The sequence below is a fragment of the Acanthopagrus latus genome, chromosome 15 (genome assembly GCF_904848185.1).
Source record: "Acanthopagrus latus isolate v.2019 chromosome 15, fAcaLat1.1, whole genome shotgun sequence".
Classification (NCBI taxonomy): Eukaryota; Metazoa; Chordata; class Actinopteri; order Spariformes; family Sparidae; genus Acanthopagrus; species Acanthopagrus latus.
The window spans coordinates 5,926,155-5,947,650 of NC_051053.1; the positions used below are offsets into that span (position 1 = coordinate 5,926,155).

A 21,496-nucleotide genomic window follows, 5' to 3' on the forward strand; every position below is an offset into this window, starting at 1 on the left:
AACTCCATAAAACTATTTAAAGAGTCAATATAAACAGAACATTTTTAACAGTATTGTCAAATTGTACAAACAAAAAAAATGACTGCAAAAATGTGAACTCTCACAGTCACAGATGTCACATAATTAAGTTGAATAGATGTCACCTGTGTGTAATAAAGCTGTGACCACTGATTTGACCTTAAATACTGCCCTACACTGCAGGTAAGTACATTTCCTGGCAAAAATCATTAAGTCAAAGGAATATTCGAAGCCATTACGGGACAGTGCTACTGGACGTTATTAACATTGCTCCTGCCTAAAATTTCTAGGTTACTGAATAAGACTTAAAATAGGGATATCACATAGCACTGCTGTAACCTAAAGCTCGTCATACTGCATACTGAATGTATTATTTGGTGTAAACAAAGCCGCGTTAACCAAAGCAAATTAATAGTCAGGACTTGACCCCTCCATGCGACGCACGGGGGAACCTCAGATCCATTCATATGCAGTCAAGCCCGCAACTGCTGCAAAAGGCGACTTTACCTGATATTAAACTGAAGAGTCAATTCTGTTATTTTGTGTCATATAAATACTATGTTTTTAACTGAAATTCGAAGTATATGTAGATGTTTGACCTTGAAAACATTTGCTTGATTGCAGTGGAAAGAAAGAAAGAAAGAAAAAAGAAAGAAAGAAGGTTGCTTTAATAACACTATAACACGGTGAACACAAATATGCCAAAATTTTAAAGGTGAACACTTTTCATAGGCAGTCTTTTTTGTGTGCAATTTCCAAGCTTAATTTTCTTACTTAAATGAATGCACCTTCCAGTAATACCTCACTCTACAACACGGTTAACAATATATGTAGTTGCCTCAAAATTTTTTACTTTTATTCCATGAGTAGTATAAAGGCACTACAACTTCCATTTACAATCATGTGTCTTGTACCTTGTGTAACTCACTAAATTAAAATAAAGTTTATCGTATGTATGATCAGCCACTCTTTCCGGGAGCTTTGTAAATCTCATCATAGCTCATAGAACAAATGATATTTGAGATACTCTGTTCCATCCGCTGTTGGGTTCCATAACAAGCCATAGGTTTTCTTGCCATTGCACTAAACAAAGGACTGATGCACTCTTACAGCTTCATTATTATCATCTCATTTTTATTTCTCACTGTATATTTTTATAATGTCCTTCTGTATGCTATATGTTATGTCACTTTGTAGTGTACAAACTATTTCTTTTCAGGATGATGTGCACTGGTTGTGTTGACTACATTGCAAACCAAAATGCCCCTCAGGGACAATAAAGACTCTTTGATCTAATCTAATCTAATTTAAAATAAACTGTGGATTGTGCATTTGTTGCAGACAAAATTTCGAGGAAGGTCTTGAGCTTGAGTTTGCAGTCACTCTGATGGGAGGCTCTTGCAGTCAGGGAGCAGTGATAGCCAAAGCAGGAGGAGCACAGGGCTGCTGGATGGACAACAGTCCCTAAAAGACATAATGTGGGGAAAAAGGATTTACTGGAAAGCAAGCAATTAAAGAATATGTTTTTTTTTAAATTTGAATTTAAAAGGTACTGTTCAAGTAAAATAGACACAACACAAAAGAGATTCCTTTCTGTTCTTAAAGGTACTGGTTGTCCAGAATCCTGAGACGCTGTGTGGCGTGGGTGGGAGACAGCATACTGAAGGTGGGTGCAGGGTTTTGTTTTCTGCTGTTTTGTGCACTAGAAAAGGATCTCTTCAAGGCCAGTATGATCAGTATGAATAATTACATTAAGTCTACTACTAATGATAATCTTCAGTCTTTTTCATTCACTGATTAATGGTTAAAAAAAACAAACAGTTAAAGACTCCCTTTATAGTTCAGACTCCAAGGTGGTAAATTACAATTTCACGGTTTGTTTGATCAACAGCCAAAAACCACATGACACTCAGCTAACTGTCGTGTGTGACATAGAGACATCAGCAAACCCTCGCACTGAAAAGCTGTCACCAGATCGTGTTTGGCTCGTCTGTTCCGCCTGTGACTCAAACAATTAATCGGTTACTCAAATGATTGCAGAACAGTTCTGTCAAATGATTAACGGACTAATCATTTCAGGTCTAGATGACAGAAGAAAATACCTCAGTGTACATGAGAGCATATATTATTGAGATGGAGCTGAAACATCGAAGAACCAACAATTACCAACACGTGTTACAGCTGAGAATGTAAAACGGGAAAATCTTGGAGAAAGCACAGTTTTCAGAGATGCCATTCTGAGTCACAAGCAAAAAAGAAATTAACACAGACTACAGTGTGATATATCTTATCACTAACTTAATTTGATAACAGTGCAGATATGAATATTTTTACTCTACAATGAATGATTCTGCTGCAATTGATTGCAGGAATAAGCAGATACAGGACCAGCTATGTGATATCCGTGGACTGACGTTTTCATGCAACCACAGTGCATTACTTTAAGCCCAGATTGTGGAGGAAGTAATTCAGATAATCTAAATAAAGGACAGGTTATAATACAACATACAAATTTAAAATAATAAACTAAAACTAACTAACTAAAAATAAATCACAAATTAAGATCGTGTAACTTTTATTCCAGTAACACAGCACAAGAGTCATCCGCTTAATGCAATTAAGCGGATGACTAGTAAATGTACTAGATCTCTATCAGTGTGTTACATTATATACATCGATCATTATTACTGTAACACGGAGGCAGCACTTTAATGTTGTAGGTGGAAAAGGTGAAGCTATTTATAACAAGTCTGATTTATATACTTTGGGTAGTTTAAACTTAAACATGGCATCGTGTTTTATTCTTATGATTCTAAGATTTGTATGACGGACATCTTCATTTTTGAAGTCACTGTAGCGGTGAAATCAGTGCAGTGGCTTAAAAACTATAGAAAAGCTGCAATACTGACACATAATTAAGTATAAAGTAGCGTAATGGGGAAAAAAACTCAATAACAATACAATAAAAGAAGAGAAGTGCCTTCAAGATGGTATTTAAGTAGCCTCAGTCCCAGAGTAAACGTACATTCAAAAGTAATTAAATCACAAGTAATGAGCGTACGAAGTGACTCCTCAGTGACCCAGCTGTTAGCAGGAGTGCTGCTTGTTAGCATCCAGCTAACGTACCGATGTTTTCTTAGCAACTTTAAAAGAGGCTGGCAGCTTGGCATTGATCGCCTCAAGGCGCAACTGACTGCCTGTTGACCGTGCATGTTAAACCTATATTCATACATTCATTTATTCATTCCCAATATATTTCATAATAAGAAAATAAAACGTACCATAAGCAGCCCGGTATGTGCAAACCGTCACTCTTCTTCGTTGCGCCTCTTTGCAGCTCATTAGGGTATTTTACGGCAGTGTGAAAACAGCGAACGGCGCTTCACCGCCACCTACCGACTCGGAGTTTGAAGTGCTTTTACAGTACGAAGCCTTTCCCTCGTTCTTTAATGAATTTTCCTCATCATATAACCCTAAAAAGATGTACTCTATTGAGTAAAGTGAGGGTTGGAATCAAAAGCACCAGTGACAGGTAGCACATGAGCATAAATGAATCAAAACGTCAACTGGGTCAAGTGGGTGCTCTGTACTGTTTCAGGAAAGACAGTTCAATACGAGGAAAAAAATCTTCATTTATCATTTAATATTCTTTTGGTGGCTGAATAAATAAACTGTTCTCAAAGGACATAACAGTTTCATACTATTTCACTTTGTTTATACTGACAGCTTTCAAGAAGCCCCTTTTCGAGCTTCAAACAGTGTTGTGGGGACTGATCTCCCTATTCAGACAGCTTGTTTATTGAGTTAAGAGAGTATATTCCTCAAATGATATTGCCATAACCTTACCCATATTATAAAATGTTACCCCTCTGTATTTGAATTTCTTTACCAAAGCTACATAGTGCACCTGTACATAAATAGCCTCATGAGTTTAACATAAGAAGAAATGCTGAAATACAGAGAAAATAATACTGCTATTAACTTGGGATGTAAACTGCTTTTTGTCTAAAATAATAATCTAATAATCTAATGCATGAGCTGGATATGATCAGTCAGTATCCACTTAAACATTTTCACTCTGATATCCATATAAAGACATTAATCACTGTCAGTATACAGATTGACGATCATCATAATAAACAGCAGCCAGAAAATAAAATGGTTAGATAATCGTTGTTGGATTGTGTTTCATCCAAAATTCAACCTTGTCCCCATGTTATTCATTTTTTCGTCTTTGCAAAAATGAACAATGTGTGTCCAAATGTACCAATTAACAAATTGCCTTTTTAAATCTTAAAATTAATTCTCCCTCTATTGTAAATGCAAAATCAAAAGATTCATTTTAGACAAATTGAAATTGATTTTTTTTTTTTATTTAAAAACAACAATATAAACTACACTGCACTTTTTTAAAAACCAAATTTTCTTCTTTTTACAGAAATTTTAGTGTTGAAGAAGCATTTTTAAAAATGGCCACATGTGAGCAAACAATCACAAAGACAGGGAAATAAATTTGTTCGAAAAGTCAAGTTTCCTCAGTGATGCATGTTGTCAGTCTGCTCCAGTTAAACATAATATGCGGACCCGTCTCATTCCGTTTAAATGGGAACTCACTCCAGTCTTGAACCATTTATTTTTTTTCCTGTGACTACACAACATATATTTAAAAAAAAAAAAAAATCACTTTCTACTATGACAGCTCCATAAGAGCAAAATACATCCAACAAATTCTGTGTAAAAACAATCCCTTTGACAATGAAGGAATGTAGTGCTGGTTCATCTTTTCCTCATGGTTGTAAATATCAGTACAAACACACAAAAAAGAACACATGAAAAACAGAATAGCATCACCAGCTGAACAGCTAGAAAACAGAAAGACTTGGATTGAGCTACACATTAGTTGTTGTGACCACCCTTAAATAATCTTTATGAAAGTTATATATTATTAGGTTTTGCTTCTCTGACAATTAACCGGTCAAGTTTGTCGAACAAAGTACAGTGAGTGTTTTTGGCACCAAATGTGGCTGCAGTGGCTGCAGTATCTGTAGTATGAGATGTGCTCTGCATTAAATAAAAAATCATTTCAGTGCGTGGGCCGAGTAAGTCGTAGGATATGAAGAAAATGCAGACCATCACCACCTCAACCAGCTAATGTTCAATCAATATCTGCATAATAAAAAAAACTGTTAATAACTAAAGCTACAATAGCCATCCATGATAACACAATCCAGCAGTTTTTTTTTTTTTCTCCTTTTCTTTAGGGCATGATTCCACAAATTATCTTCATCCCATCGTCGGGAACATCGCACCTGAGCTGACACGAGCACATCCTTTACACTCAGAAACCGCATTCAAGCTTCTCCAGTGAAAAGAAAGCCACGGTAATTTGTCCTAAATTTTTTCTCCTCTCCTTTCTTTTTGAAACAGGTTATTAACAGCAGCGTGTTCATACAACATATCTAACAACCTACTAACCTCTGAAATTAAGCAAAACATTTTTTTTTTTTTTTAAGTACAAAAGGTCTCCACCTCTCTACGAGCCACGCGCACACATACACACACACACACACTTCTTCGTAACAAGCTTCTCCTGCAGCTATACCAGCTTTGCTTGTTTGGATATCATTAGAGGCCAGTTTCTCTGCTGAGCTCCGAGCTACGACATGCTTAGTGCCACGATACTTGGCAATGGGCAAATATTGCCCTTTAAAATTAGAAAGTAAAATACTGAAAAAAAAAAAAAATTCTTTTTGTAGGTATTTCTGTGGCTTGATAAAGTTTCTGCTGCAGAGCAAACATTATGGATTAGTCTGCTGTTTAAAGATCTCTTACAAGGACCATTCATTCATCTGAAATGTGAAATGTTTTTTTTTTTGTTTTGTTTTTTTAATTTCCCTCATATGCCTCCTTTATTGGTACCAGGGAATAAAGAAGAAGTGTGCATTCATAAGGGGGTTTTCTGTGTAATACTCGCTAGCACATGACTGGAAAGATATTTTAATCATGAGTGTGACTGGTGCTGTAAGCGTTAAAATAAAAGAGTGTTGACAGTTATGTTAGGTAGCGCCATACTGCCCCAGCTAGAGGATGGCTAGGGAAACCCTGGTTTGTGCACATAACTCCTGTCTTCGGTCATCATGAAGTCCATTAGAACCGCTCTGCGTTCCTACAGGGTGTTATTTTCCGGAGAGAAGAGAGCTGCCAGGCCCAATGTTTCAGTGTTCAGTACATCTTTGTCTGGCTTCGGCTTTTTAAAGAGCGATGGAAGATTCCGGATATGAACCTCCTTCCTGAACTGCTGGCACAGAGCTTTCTGTTGGCAGGGGACCGAGAGAGGAGAGGAGGTTAAACACAGCGATCCAAACATCTACCACAAAGAATTTCATTAAATCGTACAGCCCTGTTGAGCTGCCGCACAGTTTTTTTTTTTTTTCTGCAGAGCACAGAAGATTTACAACACAGCCAGAATCACACTGCTGAGTAATGACTTGCACTATTAGGGCCAGTGTGTCCGGTCACTTCTGATGAGCTGCCTGCAGTGAGATGGAATAGAGAAGGGCTGCCCTCTAGTGGCTAAAAGTGGCATTACCCCGACAGTTCCTGCGATGAGCTTCTTAAACTGGTCTTTCCTCTTCTTGTCTCCAACCTTCTGCGCATTGGGGTCCATGAGCCTGTGATCATACTGGTCCAGAGCCTCCACACTGATGTTTGGGATCTGGGTCATCACCGCCCTCAGCTCCATGTAGCGAGGCCGCTAAGACAGATGGAAGGACAGGTGTATGGCACGAGAGAGGAGATTAAAAGCGACTCATTCTCAGGATGTATCGCCACATGAGTGGAAAATTTGCTTTACTCTGGTATTACATGACTTTAGAGCTTAACCAATTAGTGGGTTAAAAGATAGTTTATCACAAAATACTTTGAGAAAACAGTTTTTTCATGAAGCAAAAATCGAAAATATTAACTGATTCCTGCAGAGCAAATGTGGATTTGCTGCTTTTCTGTGTCAAACATTATAGTAAACTCAACATATTTTGGTTTTGGACTGTAAATTGGATCAAACATAATAATAATAAACATAATAATAAACATAATAATAAGTTACAGTCAAAGATGACTTATTGGACCAAATGCAAATGAAGGCTGAAATAAAGAGCACATATTGCAGAGATCAACATCATTAGCCTCACCAGGTTTTCATAGATGAGCATGGCCAGCTGAGAGAGGGTGGAGTTGCAGACCTCATGCTGCCCATGAACCTGCAGCGCCCTGAGAACACTGGTGTAGAACCACGTGACCGCCTCGGGAAGAAGATTACCCCCTACGACCTGGAGGGACAGAGTGGATATGGGAGGAAAAATTATAGAAACAAGTATAAATTGAAGATTCTTTCTTTTTTTTTTCCAGTTAACACTACATGCTAGAATAAGTCTCATTTAACACAAGGATGGGAGGGGAAATCTCCAGTAAAAGCACATTACTTTATGAACTTCCAAGACACTTAGTTACATCCAAACACATCAACCTCAAAATATTCTCACAATTGGGAAGAAACTTAAAATCTGGTGATTATTTATACTTTTTTATTGTTGTTCACAAACCCCATAAAAAGAACAACAATTATAACTAACTGTTCCCATCAAGTATTTTCTCTGTATCTGACAAACACTGTTGCACTGGATGATGGATGTTCATGAGTAATGTAATTTGCTTTGAGCCAATCTCACATTCATGCAATATTTTGGACATTTTCAATTGTATTTTGGTTGATTGCCAAAGTAGATACTAGTATGTGCATATCTACCTAATAGCAGAGAACATCAAGTCACATATTAGGCCCATTAGTGACCTCTTATACTGGAATCTCTCATGTCAATATGATACCTTGATAAATATTGATATGTGATGCCATGTACCACATGTGTGTTTTATTAAAAAGATAAATATAGAAGGTTTGTACACTGTGACAACAGCATGTTGATTTATTTTTTTCAGTTCATTTATTCATTTTCTTGTGAGAATAAGTATTGAAACTGTATCAAATATTCAGAATTTTTTAACGACACTAATGCCTGCTCTTATTATGATGACCCACTGGCAGACTCAAATGTATAATAATTTTCCTACTGTACACATTCACTGGGAAAGAAAACTTCTTCATCAACAGTTGTGTCCCGTTTGCATAACTAAGTATGATCTTATCAGGAAGATCCTGACGTTTCATTTTAAAGCCTGCATCAGAAGATGACGTCCTGATATTTTCTTGCATGCCTACTGAATCCCCCCCCAAAAAATGCACCATTCACTCCAGTATGAATAACATTTGCTAAAACCTTCAGTGCCCAGCTGTATCAGGAAATTACTCTGCCTTTTATAAAGATGAAAGTAAATACTTCATGTCTTCAGTAGAGACAAACTTGTGAACAATACAAAAAAATATATGGAATTTAACCAGCCTTACGCTTTAAAAGGAAAGTGTGACATGGAAGCATAATATAGAATGTTTGTACCATTGATTGCGCTACCTGCCGCAGAAGAGTCCAGCAGACCATCGAGGCAGTGCGGTGACAGTTGGTGGTGTCCTTCCACGACAGCGAGGTGAAGGAGAGGGTCAACAGGGTCATGTAGATGTTCTGGGGAAAGAAAAAGAAACGGTTGAGTTCAAATGCAACATTTAATGAACAACTGAGTGTTACTCGATGTGTTTTCGTCTGACCTCGTGTTTCATCAGGCATTTCCCAAGCTCAGTCAGCTCGTCTGTGGGCTGCGCCGGGGCCCCAGTCTGCACCGAGTCCATCATCATGTCGTCTTCTAGAAGAGAACATTTCAAGCAAAAATGGTGATGTACTTGTTATAATAAAAAAAACACATCTGTTCATCAATTTATTATTATTCATTTGTTTTCTTACCCTCTATTTCCTCCTTATTTGCTGCTGGTTCAGGCACTTTTTTGGAAATGCAGCTCACAGCTAGGAGAGAGGGAATAAGAAGTATTACAGCCCCACAAAAACTCACCAGTTTATCACTCTCATAGTCAAGTGTCATGGCTATTTAAGTTAAACTGTATGAAAACTACAAATTATTTAATACATATCAGCGTTAAAGTAAATACATCTAGTTAATCAATATTATTTTCAGACCTTTTCTTTTAGGATAAACCAAGGGCAAGAGGTTAGTGAAGCGTGACAAACCCTGGAGAACAAACACTTCCTTTTTCAATATGTCTTATCAATATGTAGGGTCTCTACTCTGTCCAGGAAATATGACTGATATTTGCCCTTTCCTAATACGTTTGAAACCATTTTCAGCTCGTCTAGCTGGCAGAGACACAACTTCACCATGTGACCCAAGTGCATTAGCAGTATTAATGAAGAAGCCCTGAGCTTCCCTTCACGCTTTGCTTTACAGTGGTTTTAGACAGGGACATTACGATCATAAAACAACTATAACATCAATGTAATAAAAATAACTCACTTCTGCAATAAAACTTTTATTTTAAATCAATACTTGCACCAGCAAATGCAAAGTAGCTGGCACACAGTATGCAGTGCAATGCTAGGTAACACACTTATTTTACCTTCAAAATTATCTGCTAACAGAAGCATATGCTTCTAATCAAGTCACTGATGCTTTTATCTGATGTTTTACCACATCTCTACAAAGGTTACTATTATTATTGTTGTTAACTGTTTAATTGTATTTTTCTGTAAAACAACAGCTTGCTATATACTTGCAGGGAAATGCCACTGGGAGGATTAGATGCGATCGATGGAGAGGCTGACACTTACAGAGGAGATCCAGCACCTCCCTGGTGAGCAGGCGCACCAGCTGCTCCTCCAGCATCTCCTGCGTCACCTGGCTGTCCTGACACACCTCCTCCTCCTCCTCGTCCTCGCCACTAAAAGCACAACAAAGAAGTTGCCACCAAGTCCACATATGCAATTTGTAGCTTAGAGACAGTGAGCAGTCAATATAATTAAACTTAAAGTATAATTATCATAAGAGGCTTTAGAGGGATTTCTCAAATCACACTAAAGCTCTTAGCTAAACAAAAGGATTCAAAGGAGCTGTTCACAGGATCTTTTCTTTTACATTAAAATAGATTCAGATTATCTATTTTCTTCCTACTAAATGAAATAATGAAGCTATAATGTGAATGTTCATTAATATCAGCCTTCAATGTGACTAAATGTAAACACACTGTGACGTCACTCATTGGTATTTGGCATAAAGGCCATCGCCCTCTTGCCGCTCTGAAAGAAGAAGTGATACGCGGAGAGCATATGCATTTCTACGCCTCTTCGTGATTAATGGTAGGCGTGTAAGCGCTCACAACGTTGCCAAACCCTGAAGCGTACACTGCTTGTGGTGTATTTTGCTTTAAATGAACATCCTGCTATATTGAGGAAGACTGGAAAATAGCGATTGCGACCATAAACTGTATTTGAATACTGATAATTGAGGTAATACATCAAGTGAGAGGTAGGGTCATTTTCCCATAAGCTTATATGAAATCATACTTCTTTTAGCTATTAGAAGGAATGCAGATTTAAAGCACTTCGGCACTGGCTTCACTTATAAGACCCAGAGACTCTATAGACATCTATATTTTACATACAGTCATAAATTGTTACTGAATAACCTAAAACAAATACCTGGGTTCTTTTAAGTACATGTCTAGCTTCCTTTACGTGACTGTCAAACTTTACAAGCACAAATCCAAAGATTTATAGACAAAAACACAAACTCTACACCAGAACTTACTTGACAGAGGTCCTCTGGTTGATGACCTGCCACTTAACGTTGAGTCTCTGCATTATGAAACAGAAGCAAAAACGAGTTTTGGCAAGAAAAGCAACTGTGAACGAGTGAATTAAGTGTGTCTGATGTTGAGATTGATGACGTGCAGAACGGGAGGATCCTAACCTGCTGCATGTAGGCGAACAGAGGGCCCAGCAGGGGGCAGAGCAGACTATCGTAGTACTCCTGAGGACATGATAGCACCAGCTGCCTCAGAAAAACCCGTAACAACAACTTGTTAAGGAAATTCGCTGATAACATCAAGCAGTAGCTCATCTTTGTCCATATAACTGAGATAGGGAAAAAGACCTTGTACACTTGTATATGACTAAAGCATGGCAATAGGTGATAAACTGTAGTAAATGGCAGAAAAGGATATGAATCATAGGACGAAGTCTGTGGTCAGGCACATGGTCGAGGGAGAAAAAAGCAGAACGATTGATTTCTTCAGCTAGCCCGCTGATGGTATAGAATTCCTGCTGCAGGGACTGACCCGCACTTCCCAGAACGTGGAAGCTACAGAGGTGAAGAGAGCAGAAGAGGAGGTAAAGTTTAATCTGCAACAGCGCGAGAGGTATAAATAAAATAAAACTGCAACTGCCGCAACATAATTCTCACCAGTTGTCATACAATGTGGTGAAAAAGCCCTGCATGCGCTCCAGGTTGGTTCTATACACGGGAGAGTCATAAATATCCAGAAGATGCTGAGAGAGACCTGCAGAAAGTGCATATTAAGAAGGTTAAACCACAGTCTTCTCAGATGATGACTCACTGTGGAACAAAAGACGTGTGGGGAGAGCTCCTCTTACCAAGAACCACATTCTTCTCTGCATCCATCACCTCATGTGCCTTGGTGAAGGTCTCACTAAGACGAGCCATGTTCCCTGGCATGTACAGACTGTTGTGGGTCCTGCAGTGACGAGTACAGAAAAGAGACGGGTCACAGATCGATATGATGGCATGCATTATTTATTCTGACACTGCTCAACGTCCTGATGATTCCAACAGGGACATGTCACACCTAAAAATCAAGTTCAGACCCATACCTATATCATTATGATCATCAGAATCTTTATTAATCCAAGATTCAGTTTCAACCCTACCTGATTAGTAGCAGCAGGTTTGGCAGCAAGACCAGGAAGTGGGCGGTGCAGGGGTTTCTGTAGATGGGAGCTCCAGCCGGGGTGTAGCCTGCCACAAAGCCACCAGCCTTAGCTTCCTCCAGGTCTGCAGGCCAGCGCGCACGCTTCACCACCCCCAGCATGGCGTACAAACAGAAACTCAACTAAGGAAATGTCAAACGAGAAGAAAGGATGTATAGTTAAATGAGGGCTGCACTGTTGTAGCTGAATACAAGCATTTTCGTAGCCATGCTTCTGCCATGGCTCCATTGCGCAGATGTTTTGCCCTCGGTGTGGCTGAGCCTTTATGGCCTTAATTGCTGCATCCCTAATCTGCTCTGATCTAAAGTTATCTATGACTTAACTAAAACACAGTCACTGAAATCCTCCATGAGGACAGTATACTGCAAACATAACTCACGTACGAACTCAGTTTAGACTTAATTCACTCACCCGCCCTCTGTTAAGGCCCGTTGTGTCTGTATCTTTACTTTGCTCGGTGACCACCTGATCGGCTCCAACAAAGGACAGAAACACAGCGGGATCTGACAGCACACTGACACACAGGGAGGAAATATCAGTCAGTTACCTGCCATGACATTAAAATACATCACGTACAATTTGAAATTCAAAGAAGTCGAGACGCACTGCCTGATTTCCTCCGAGGTCCATTCTGCGACCACCGAGGCCATCAGCTCATCTAGAAAAGCCTTCTGCTTCGCAAAGTCTTTGAACTGGTTACTGATGAGCACCAGAGCTTCCATCAGTGAACATTTCTCCATGTGAGTCAGGGATGCGTCACTTGAGAACAGCTTCTTCACGTGATTATAAAACATGTCAAAACATGGCTGGAGGGGGTAAAAAAAAAAAAAAGCTAAATTAATCCACTGAAAGCAAGTTTAATCTTTGTGATGATGATTTTAATTTAACAGGAATACGAGGATATTTACCAAGATGAACTGTGGGTAATCACGGCACATTTTGATGATGGATGAACAGGCGTGCCTCCTCACGTTCTTTACAGCCCGGGTCCGAGGTGCCTGGAGTTGGAGAATAGTTATTGATTGGTCTGGATGTGAAGGACAAGGAAAAGAGCAGATGTTTGGCTCTTGAAGGCAACTCACCTTGTTGTCCTGACCGACCTCAAACGTGACGGCTTTAAATAGCTTTAGGCACAAAAGAATAAAATATTTCACGTTTAGTGTTAACGATGACAACACATAAGTTAACAAAAGCAAATATCACACAATGTTCAGAAATCATGACTCACTGTTTACGTGTACATTCATACAAAAATGACACATGCACATAAATACATATAATCAATACGTAGTAATCGATGAAGACTCCACAGACCTTGTAGAGGACCTGTGGCAGGAAGTGCTGTCTTCGTGTGACAAACGGGAAGAGGGCAGAGACGTTGGTGAGCACGCAGGAAAGGATGAGCGGGTCTTTGGTCTCGTAGTTCAGCACGGCCTGCAGCAGCTCCATGCTCTGATCGATGGGCAACTTCTGCACAGAGCGAGGCAGCGAGGCGGAACGGGTCAAGACTTTATCTCGCTATCGTCAAACATTATTTTGCCCTACGCACTTTTGTTCTGTCATTTTGAAACTGCTCCCTTTACCTCCTCCTCCAGATTTTTGAAGATCTGTGCGACCATGCACTCCATGAAGACCGTCATTGCGTCCCACTGGACCACTGATGGAGACAGGAGGGAGCACAGGCCCTCAGCACTCTTGGCTATTAGGGAGCACAGAGGGACGTCAGGTTTAATTTGCTGTTGTCGTTTATACACATTCCTACATCTGCGTCTGTTGTACCCGAGTGGGTGTTTGCCCTAATAACTCAAATCAATCGGGACTCTTGCCTTGTACAGAACAATCCTAAAACACATCTAAGACTAGCCACTGGCGCTCCTATTTTTGCTGTGACTATGTGCCAAGATTGAGGATGTACACTTACATGTGGTATCCCCGGTATCAATAGGGCTGGCGATTTGATACTGTAACCACTCTGCTGCTATCTGGAAAGCCTCCAGAGGAACAATGCGACAGGCGATCCTCACCACCTCTCCCTGCTGCGCTCGAAAAGCTGTGAAGCAAAAACGCACACCATGAAAACCACCGTGGGATAAAATTAAGAAAAGTGATCATACGTAAAGGAAAGCTGAATCTATAATACTTACAGTTAAAGAACAAATTGAAGTCCTCGTCACTGTCAAAGTCCACACGGGAGTACCCGCAGCTGGGGCTGTCATCTCTGGATGGGAATCCGGTCTGGATTAGAAAGACAAAACCTTTAGTAACACGCCATTAGGTTCCCATATGAAAGTCCTGGAATCCTGGAAAGCAACAAAGTTATGTTTTTCGCTCTAAATTACATAATAACATAATCGCCATCAGTAAACAGGACGCTGTCTGACTCTCACTAGCAGGGAGGGATCATGTTTTCTGGGGGAAAGTTCACAGGCGTCTCGGTCAGGAGGGCTGACCATCACGATGATTACCACCGGTTGTAACACCGACACAACTGCGGTTAGAACTATAACAGCACAATAGTGGAAGGACACAAACACATGGTGAGTTACAGTTTTTTGGAGGTGAATGGGGCTTCCGTCTCACCTTGATTAGATTGGTCATCGATGCTCTTAGGTATTTGATGGCCATCTCCACGACAACGGCTTCCTTCGACAGAGTCTCATGTCTGAACAAAGATCCCCACGTAGCCAGAGTGGACGACTTCAAGAACTGCAAGAAATCGGACAGAATCACAAGCGATAAAACAGCTGAGGGATTCATATTCCACGGATTCATTTGCAGTGTATCTGAAGTTAAGTCTACAATAAAAAAAATGTCGTCATCTCACCTGGCTGGAATGTGTAGTGAAGGCTAAAATGGCCTCCATGTATTTGCTAAGATTTGCAGGTACCTCGACTTCTACATCGGAACCCTGTGATGAGAACAGGACATCGGGGAGTGTAAACATGCTCCTGTGATTTCACGTAATGTTTGCCTTGACCAAGACCAAAAACACCAGGCGAGCACAGGGATTAGTGTAGCCACGTTAGGATGAACTCACCACCAACGAGCAGAGCTGGCCTCCCAGAGCACACAGGACCTGGCAGAGCCTCTTCAGGAAGATATAACGCCGCTCCACCACCTGCACTGCTCTAAAAAAGGTACAGTGTATACAGAGGGATTTAAGTCACAGCCACATGAAAAGAATAAACTGTTTATACATCAGTCTGTGTAGATGCATGCGGGTCATATTACTTACTGTGATTCGGGGGACTTTTTACATATTGCCAGTCCATCTGCTGACCTGTAACCAGACAAACCATCAGTAACAGTGACATGGGCTGGTTGAAGCCTGTGAAGACTGACGGAGAAAAGCAGTTGGACTCACTGGGCTCCAGAAAGGATGTAGTGGATGGCCACGTCATCAAACAGCAACATGAACGGCTTCCTGTCCTCAAGCTTGCCCTGTGGCAGAATGACACAGTTGTTAACACATGGCTCATTATTGGTATTATAACGTAAATAGCAATTAAAAATTTTTTTTTAAAAATGTCATGGTTGTTACTGAGCGTATTGTCACTTGACTCATCTGATCTACGCTTTTACGCAGTCACTTTGGAGCTGGGTTGAAAAAAAATGTGCGCAACATGAAACAAAAAGGAGCACACTGCAAGATTTAGGGCTGATAATGTGAACATGGAATGGGGATAATGTAAGCACCCAACTCAACAAAATACACACACATACATACACATCATGTCTTTAACCGAGGCCTTTCTCTGCGACTCACCTTTCGGCTGATGGCGATGAGCAGACACTCGGCCGCCTCCAGCTGCAGGTCCGGTTCGCTCAGCAGCAAACACAACATCTCCAGCAGGTGACAGTTTCCAGAGGTGATGTACACCAGAGACACCCAGTCTATGTAGCCCGCGAGTGTATTCAGCGTGGCCACGGCGACTCGACAGTGAGCTCTGGCCTGAATGTGGAGAGCAAAGAGAGTGACGCTTAAGTGATCAATGGATTTACATTCATAAGCACTTCATTTTAGAGCAAATGTGTAGCGATATTTTCTCACCTTCAGTTCATGTCCGGGTGAACTTTTCTGAATTAAAAGAAAAACATACATGACACAAATATTAAAGTCACTCTACTGTTGAATCTTTCCTTCTTGAGAAGTATAAATTATATATCAAAAAGGTAATAACCATGATTATACTGATCATTTAATCTTAAGCTTCTTATTCCTACTAACTAAAGTTATAGCCACACTGACCAGTTTACGGTAGTCCTCCACATTAACATGCAGGATGGCCATCATGAAACTGAAGATGCTCTCCATGTTCTGGGTGAGCGTGTGCTGAATGTCTCTACGCCGCTGGGTGGGCAGCGTCTGGAAGGTGATGACGTCCTCGGCCAGCCTCAACAGGATCAACATCACCAGCTCCGTCTGTGCCTCCTGTGACAGGGACAAGGTCAGTTTTAGTTAGACTACATGTGGTTCATGCTAACAGCGGCACATTTCCGTAGAAAGGCCAAGAATAAAGTTTGCACTGATCAAGTAACGAGCGGAAACCACTTCTAAGTTCACAGATGCTGAAAGATGATGTTATCCACCAGTGGCCGGGGCTGACATGACGACACACGAAAATGAGTATGACTAATCTTTCTTGGTAGTCATTTGCATGCGAGAGGTTACATAATCCTATTCAGATTGCATGCCAGCAGGCAAGTGATAAGCAGTATCAGATCATTCCCTGCACTGTGCAAGGTACTCACCCCTTGGCTAGTGAGAGCTTCCATCTCTTTCAGCATGTCGGGCCAATGCTGAGGCCATTCCCTCTTTATCATTTCCACTGTAATTCGTGACAGGACATCTTTGATGTGACTCTCCTCCTCCAGGATAGAATGAGTGCCCTGATGAGACACAGATCGGAGATCAGACAGACTTTAATTTCATTCCGATCATACAACAGATGTTTATGTTGTTAACATCACTCTTACTTTTGATAACAGCTGCATGGCACACTCCTTCAGCTGTACTTTCTCTTGCTGTTGCATGTTGTTCCATCTGAACCTGCAGGAACACCGAAATCTCGATCAAATATATGACTCTTCCATCATGCAGTTACTGATTATTCCTGATTTACGACGGTTACGTCACACTCACTTGATGACGTGCTCCAGGATTTGCAAACCGAAGTGTCTCACTACAGCTGGCTGGGCTTTGTCGGCTAATTGTAAGCCACATGGGACACAGAAGGCGCTGGTCTCTTTAAATTCCTCGCAAAACTGTAGTGAGAAAATAACTCTCGTTATGTTCCAGAAACGCCACGTGAAATCATCACTCAGACTTCTACATGTAATTACTAACGGTTAATATTACTGTATACATTCAAGTCGTCAGCGCCAGGAGGCTACAGCAACAGCAGCCACTGCAACATTACAATAAATAGTTGTACATAGCAGAAAGCTAACCTGCCACCTAGCCATTGAAGCTAAGGGCAAAGTTGTACTTAGCAACCCAACTAGCTAGCCTTATGAAATTAACTTGTACATGTTATAACCCTGAGCAGGACCACCATTATCAAACCATATGTTACCATTACTATAAATGAATGAACGTGAGTCGACAGTGAATGTGGTGGTGAGGTGATAATCATGGCATACACCGGCTAGCTCGCAAAGCATCTGGCCATCCTCGTTACACATTTAGCTAACGTTAACTACCAAAAAAACCAAACAGTGCGAGCAGTGCCGTTACAGCTAGCCCCACTGATAAACAATGACTTCTTTTTTCGGCTACGTCGCCACTTGAGTCTACTGTAATAAATGACAAGCTCAGCTAACTAGCACCTAGCTAGCAATCCATAACGGTGCTACCTTTAGGGCCTCCAGTCGGTAAATTTGGCTTGTTTCTGCATCCATCATCACATTCACAGCTTTGATAAGCTGCTCACACATGGCGGCCCCCTGGTCAGCCATGACTTCAGGTAGCGTCTTGCACTCTATTAAGGCGAAAGCGAAGGGCTCCCTTATGCAAAGCACCTGCACAACAGTGAGCCGCGTACGCTCAGGGAGGTACCAACGTGCACAGAGTGCGCCGCATGCGTGTTTGAACCTCTGGCTCGCCGTCGGATGGGAACTCTGGGAGTTGTAGTCGCCATCTTCAAGCGATCGTCTATGTTAGCAAAGAGGCGTCACTTCTGAATTTATTCAAAAGGGTATCTATATCAAAATGTCTCATTAATTTAATATCAGATGGTTGATGTTCAATAGTAAAATGATCGCTGATCGCTTGCGGAGGAGAAGCGGCAAGACAATTACTGTGTCAAATGTGTTCCATGCATTTATTATTTTACCTTAACAACCAGAACAGAATCATAATAAAACAGAATCCATCTAGCCTTTTTGATTGGAATAGTACATATCGTATATTAAACAAAACACCTAATAACTCACAGTTCTGATTAACCAGTTTGTCAGTCATTCATAATGTGTATCAGTTATAATTATACACTAAACAAGATCTGATATCATCCATTGAAATGATAGCTACTTAAAAAAAACATATCTTTTATTTGAATATCTGTTTATTGGCAATAGCTCAATAACATATATTATTATCACTTTTTTGTCTTATTCTGAGCTATATTGCTGCATTGAACATTATGATATACTGTATCTGTGACTATTTCAGGACTTTACCTTATAGTGTACTACTTATTTCCCCTACTATATTATCAGAATCATATCAGAATCAGAAGCAGAATACTTTATCAATCTGCAGGGGGGAATTGTTTTTGTTCCAGATGCTCCGTGCTAAGTAGAAATAGATATATAGCATGAATGGAAACAAGAGATGAAGACAAAGATATAAATAAAATAGCAAGGTAGACAATAAATTAAAATAATAAAGTAGACAATGAAATAAATGATAAATAAGACAATCTCAAGAGTTCAATAGATATGAATACACATAGATACACATATACATATATAAATATATACATCCATTTGCATATTACATTATATTATACTATGTCAGTTTAGTAATACGTACAGTATGTGTACATATGTATGTTATACTGTTTATTGCATTATGTACTGATTCATATCTTAATATTGTGACCCCTCTCTAACTTACTTTGTGTCTTGTTTTCCTCCAGTTGACTGCCTTCCTGGAGAGCCGGCAGATAATGGGCTGTCAGAGTTGGTTGGCTCCACCTGCAGAGTGTGTTATACAAGGTTATAAAACAGCTGATTGCATGGTGTGCACTCTCTCTTTTGGGACTGAGCAGCCTGCTGACCACATGGTCTACACCTCACAGTAGAGAGGCTTCACCCAGACATACACACTCTACGCCACTGATATCAGACATTACTTCATCATGAGTTGTGTTTAGTTCAGTAAAGCCTTCATTCCCCTTTCAGAAAAGTATGGACTCTCTCATTTGTCTCAATCTTTGAGCCATGTTTGTACATTTACATTTTACATTTAAGGCATTAACCAGATGCTTTTGTCCAAAGGGACTTACAGTAATTCATGCATTCATACACTGATGGCGGTGATGGCTGCCATGCAAGGTGCTGACAAGCACATCAAGAGCAGTTTGGGGTTCAGTATCTTGCCTAAGGACACTTCAACATGCAGACTAGGGGAATTGAACCAGCACCCTTCCAACTACAAGATGCTGGCTCTACCCCTGAGCCACAGCCGCTCATTGTAACAATGATAAAAAAAAAGAGAACTCCAATTATAAAATCATATTATATGACATGTTGGTTTATTGTTACAGCTGGTGGTGAATAGTGATACAGAATAGAATAGTGTTACATATTGCACTTATACACTTGTGCTGACTTTGCTGTAGCTGCTAATAACAATACACTGTCACTTTGCTCAGAGAGCATTTTACTATTAGTTCAATTACAACAGTAGCTTTGGGAAGGGTACATGTATTGCTATTCTCTGTATTGTTTTTAGTCTGATGGCTTTTTCTGTTGAAATTCTTATTTTCATTTTCATATTTTTTTTCTGTATGTTTCTCTATCTATCTGTACTTATTTCTGTCATTGTGCTACCATAATGCCCAAAGTTCCCCTCTGGGAGAAAGAACCTAAAAAAGAAGGGAGGGTCATTAGGTCACTGACTCTTGCTTTGGGGACAGACTGTGGTGACAGTTGTGATGACGTCAGCGAGAGATGCGTTGAGAATCAAACTAAAACCCAACATATCTGCATCATCGCCTCTTCCATAGAGCAAGATTCAGTGACATAATGACTCTACCTTCTTTTAAAAGTTCCTTTTCTGGGGAGAGACTATCTTATCACAACCTTTGAGATAGCAGGAATAGTAACTGGCCACTGTAGATAAAACTTCAAAGGTGAAAGGAGTCTAACATGAAGATATGTTAGTTGATTATTACACAAATCATGAATGAATATGTGAGCTCAGCTGTTACCTGATGACGCTCCCTGCCATAGCTCCACCCACTTCAACTTCAGTTTTCAGCATGTCAAATCCAAGCAGAGTGGGACCTCTTACCTTCACCGATGCAACTCACTTTGCTCCCTACTTTGAATATAAGTATAATTTGCTGCTAAGAATCATTTCGTCTAACTGAACGACGTCGACACACAGTATACACGGTAGAAAGTAAGCCTTTATCTCCAAGCAGTGGGTGGAAACGGTCCAGTTTCGTGTTGTCTAGCCGGTGGGGGTGTTTTCTGATCCAGAACGGGGCGGAGCCTGAATTCCAAAGTGGAATGAGTTTCCTCTCGATACGTCACTCTGGGATAGGCTGCGAGCTGCTGAGCAACCCTGTCAGTCAACGGGATCTCGGGTTGGTTACCTTCGCGTCCTGGGGTAAGAAAAAAAAGAACCTTAAAAATATCGAATAATTCCCACATAGTTTCATCATTTGTTCTAGTGGTAGCTTACTTAACAAACGCGAGGGGTTTCTAGCAGTGCCTCGCGCTCCCAACGAGCCGTTTGAAAGTTCCTGGCGATGCTCGGAGAACTACAACGGAAACTTTTGTCGTGAAGGCCTTGTTATTTGTTGCAACAGGTCCGCGACACGGCACGCATTTAACATGAGTGTGTATTATGTGGGTGAGATATAGTTTGAACTGATGTAAAAAAAGACGTGCTGTGTTTTTTTCTTTTCTTTTTTTTTTTTAATGCAGAACGGGACCCCCGAGTAGGAGAAAGTAGCCTTTCCCATCGCGGGTTTAGGCTCGAGGATTAAAGTGATCGCCAGTCCTACAGCTTTCGTCGAAACTGCCAGCGGAGATTCATGCTGTGCTGCTTAGCTAAATGCGGTACGAAGCTAAAATGATGCCGGTGAGTTCTTTTTTTATTCTCTTGGCTACAAGTTTCAACCTTGGCTTATGGCGCAGTGTTCCTTGTTTTTTCGACATTTAAAAAAAAAAAAAAAAAAAAATCGCCGCACTAACCCACTGCAATGTTACCACTGTGTATCACCTGGACATTTAAATTGACGTGGCAAGTAGATGCGGCTGCTCCTCTGTGTTAGGAC

General features: G+C 40.5%; 2 protein-coding genes and 2 long non-coding RNA genes across 10 annotated transcripts in view; 2 read left to right on the forward strand and 2 right to left on the reverse strand.

Annotated features, from left to right (window-relative positions):
* Positions 1-5,399, forward strand: part of LOC119033079 — a 7,120-nt gene extending 1,721 nt beyond the window's left edge. For both annotated transcript variants that reach the window (XR_005079135.1, XR_005079134.1), the window contains exons 3-5: positions 1,360-1,496; positions 1,624-1,684; positions 5,280-5,399. This is a non-coding gene — a long non-coding RNA (uncharacterized LOC119033079). The remainder of the gene's footprint in view (positions 1-1,359; positions 1,497-1,623; positions 1,685-5,279) is intronic.
* On the reverse strand, positions 668-3,431 carry LOC119033080. The gene is made up of 2 exons (XR_005079136.1): positions 3,300-3,431; positions 668-1,482 (listed from the first exon to the last, which is right to left on the reverse strand). It is a non-coding gene; the product is annotated as an uncharacterized LOC119033080 (long non-coding RNA).
* On the reverse strand, positions 4,486-20,558 carry LOC119033075 (exportin-5). 3 transcript variants are annotated; one of them, XM_037122693.1, is made up of 34 exons: positions 20,420-20,558; positions 19,102-19,181; positions 17,125-17,246; positions 16,959-17,031; positions 16,734-16,871; positions 16,231-16,413; positions 16,033-16,059; positions 15,748-15,933; positions 15,346-15,422; positions 15,217-15,261; positions 15,019-15,109; positions 14,806-14,889; positions 14,562-14,687; positions 14,126-14,216; positions 13,903-14,031; positions 13,565-13,680; positions 13,296-13,451; positions 13,064-13,105; positions 12,890-12,979; positions 12,588-12,787; positions 12,393-12,495; positions 11,922-12,103; positions 11,628-11,728; positions 11,437-11,533; positions 11,198-11,334; positions 10,945-11,042; positions 10,783-10,829; positions 9,807-9,916; positions 8,928-8,987; positions 8,735-8,829; positions 8,529-8,651; positions 7,209-7,346; positions 6,608-6,772; positions 4,633-6,331 (listed from the first exon to the last, which is right to left on the reverse strand). In XM_037122693.1, the coding sequence occupies exons 4-34, from the start codon at positions 17,013-17,015 to the stop codon at positions 6,185-6,187; spliced, it is 3,441 nt and encodes a 1,146-aa protein (XP_036978588.1). In that variant the 5' UTR covers positions 17,016-17,031; positions 17,125-17,246; positions 19,102-19,181; positions 20,420-20,558; the 3' UTR covers positions 4,633-6,184. The 3 variants fall into 3 exon arrangements, with proteins under 3 accessions (XP_036978586.1, XP_036978588.1, XP_036978587.1); XM_037122691.1 differs by lacking the exons at positions 19,102-19,181; positions 20,420-20,558 and adding an exon at positions 17,838-18,281 and having other exon boundaries at positions 4,486-6,331; XM_037122692.1 differs by lacking the exons at positions 19,102-19,181; positions 20,420-20,558 and adding an exon at positions 17,838-17,939 and having other exon boundaries at positions 6,185-6,331; positions 8,544-8,651.
* A 120-nt stretch (positions 20,559-20,678) lies between these two features.
* LOC119033077 (apoptosis-stimulating of p53 protein 2-like) overlaps positions 20,679-21,496 on the forward strand; it is a 30,927-nt gene continuing 30,109 nt past the window's right edge. For 3 of the 4 annotated variants that reach the window (XM_037122694.1, XM_037122696.1, XM_037122697.1), the window contains exons 1-2: positions 20,679-20,823; positions 21,144-21,300. In XM_037122694.1, the coding sequence (XP_036978589.1) occupies positions 21,274-21,300 (27 nt within the window). In that variant the 5' untranslated portion in view covers positions 20,679-20,823; positions 21,144-21,273. Of the gene's footprint in view, positions 20,824-20,878; positions 21,026-21,143; positions 21,301-21,496 lie in introns of those variants that run through there. The other variant, XM_037122695.1, reaches the window with a different exon arrangement.

Coding starts and splice junctions, on each gene's coding strand:
- LOC119033075 (XM_037122691.1), bottom strand. CDS start 17,939: ATGGCTGACCAGGGGGCCGCCATGTGTGAGCAGCTTATCAAAGCTGTG. Junction 13,452..13,564: donor TCAAAAATCTGGAGGAGGAG/GTAAAGGGAGCA, acceptor CGCTCTGTGCAG/AAGTTGCCCATCGATCAGAG. Junction 11,729..11,921: donor AACCTGCTGCTACTAATCAG/GTAGGGTTGAAA, acceptor TCGTCACTGCAG/GACCCACAACAGTCTGTACA.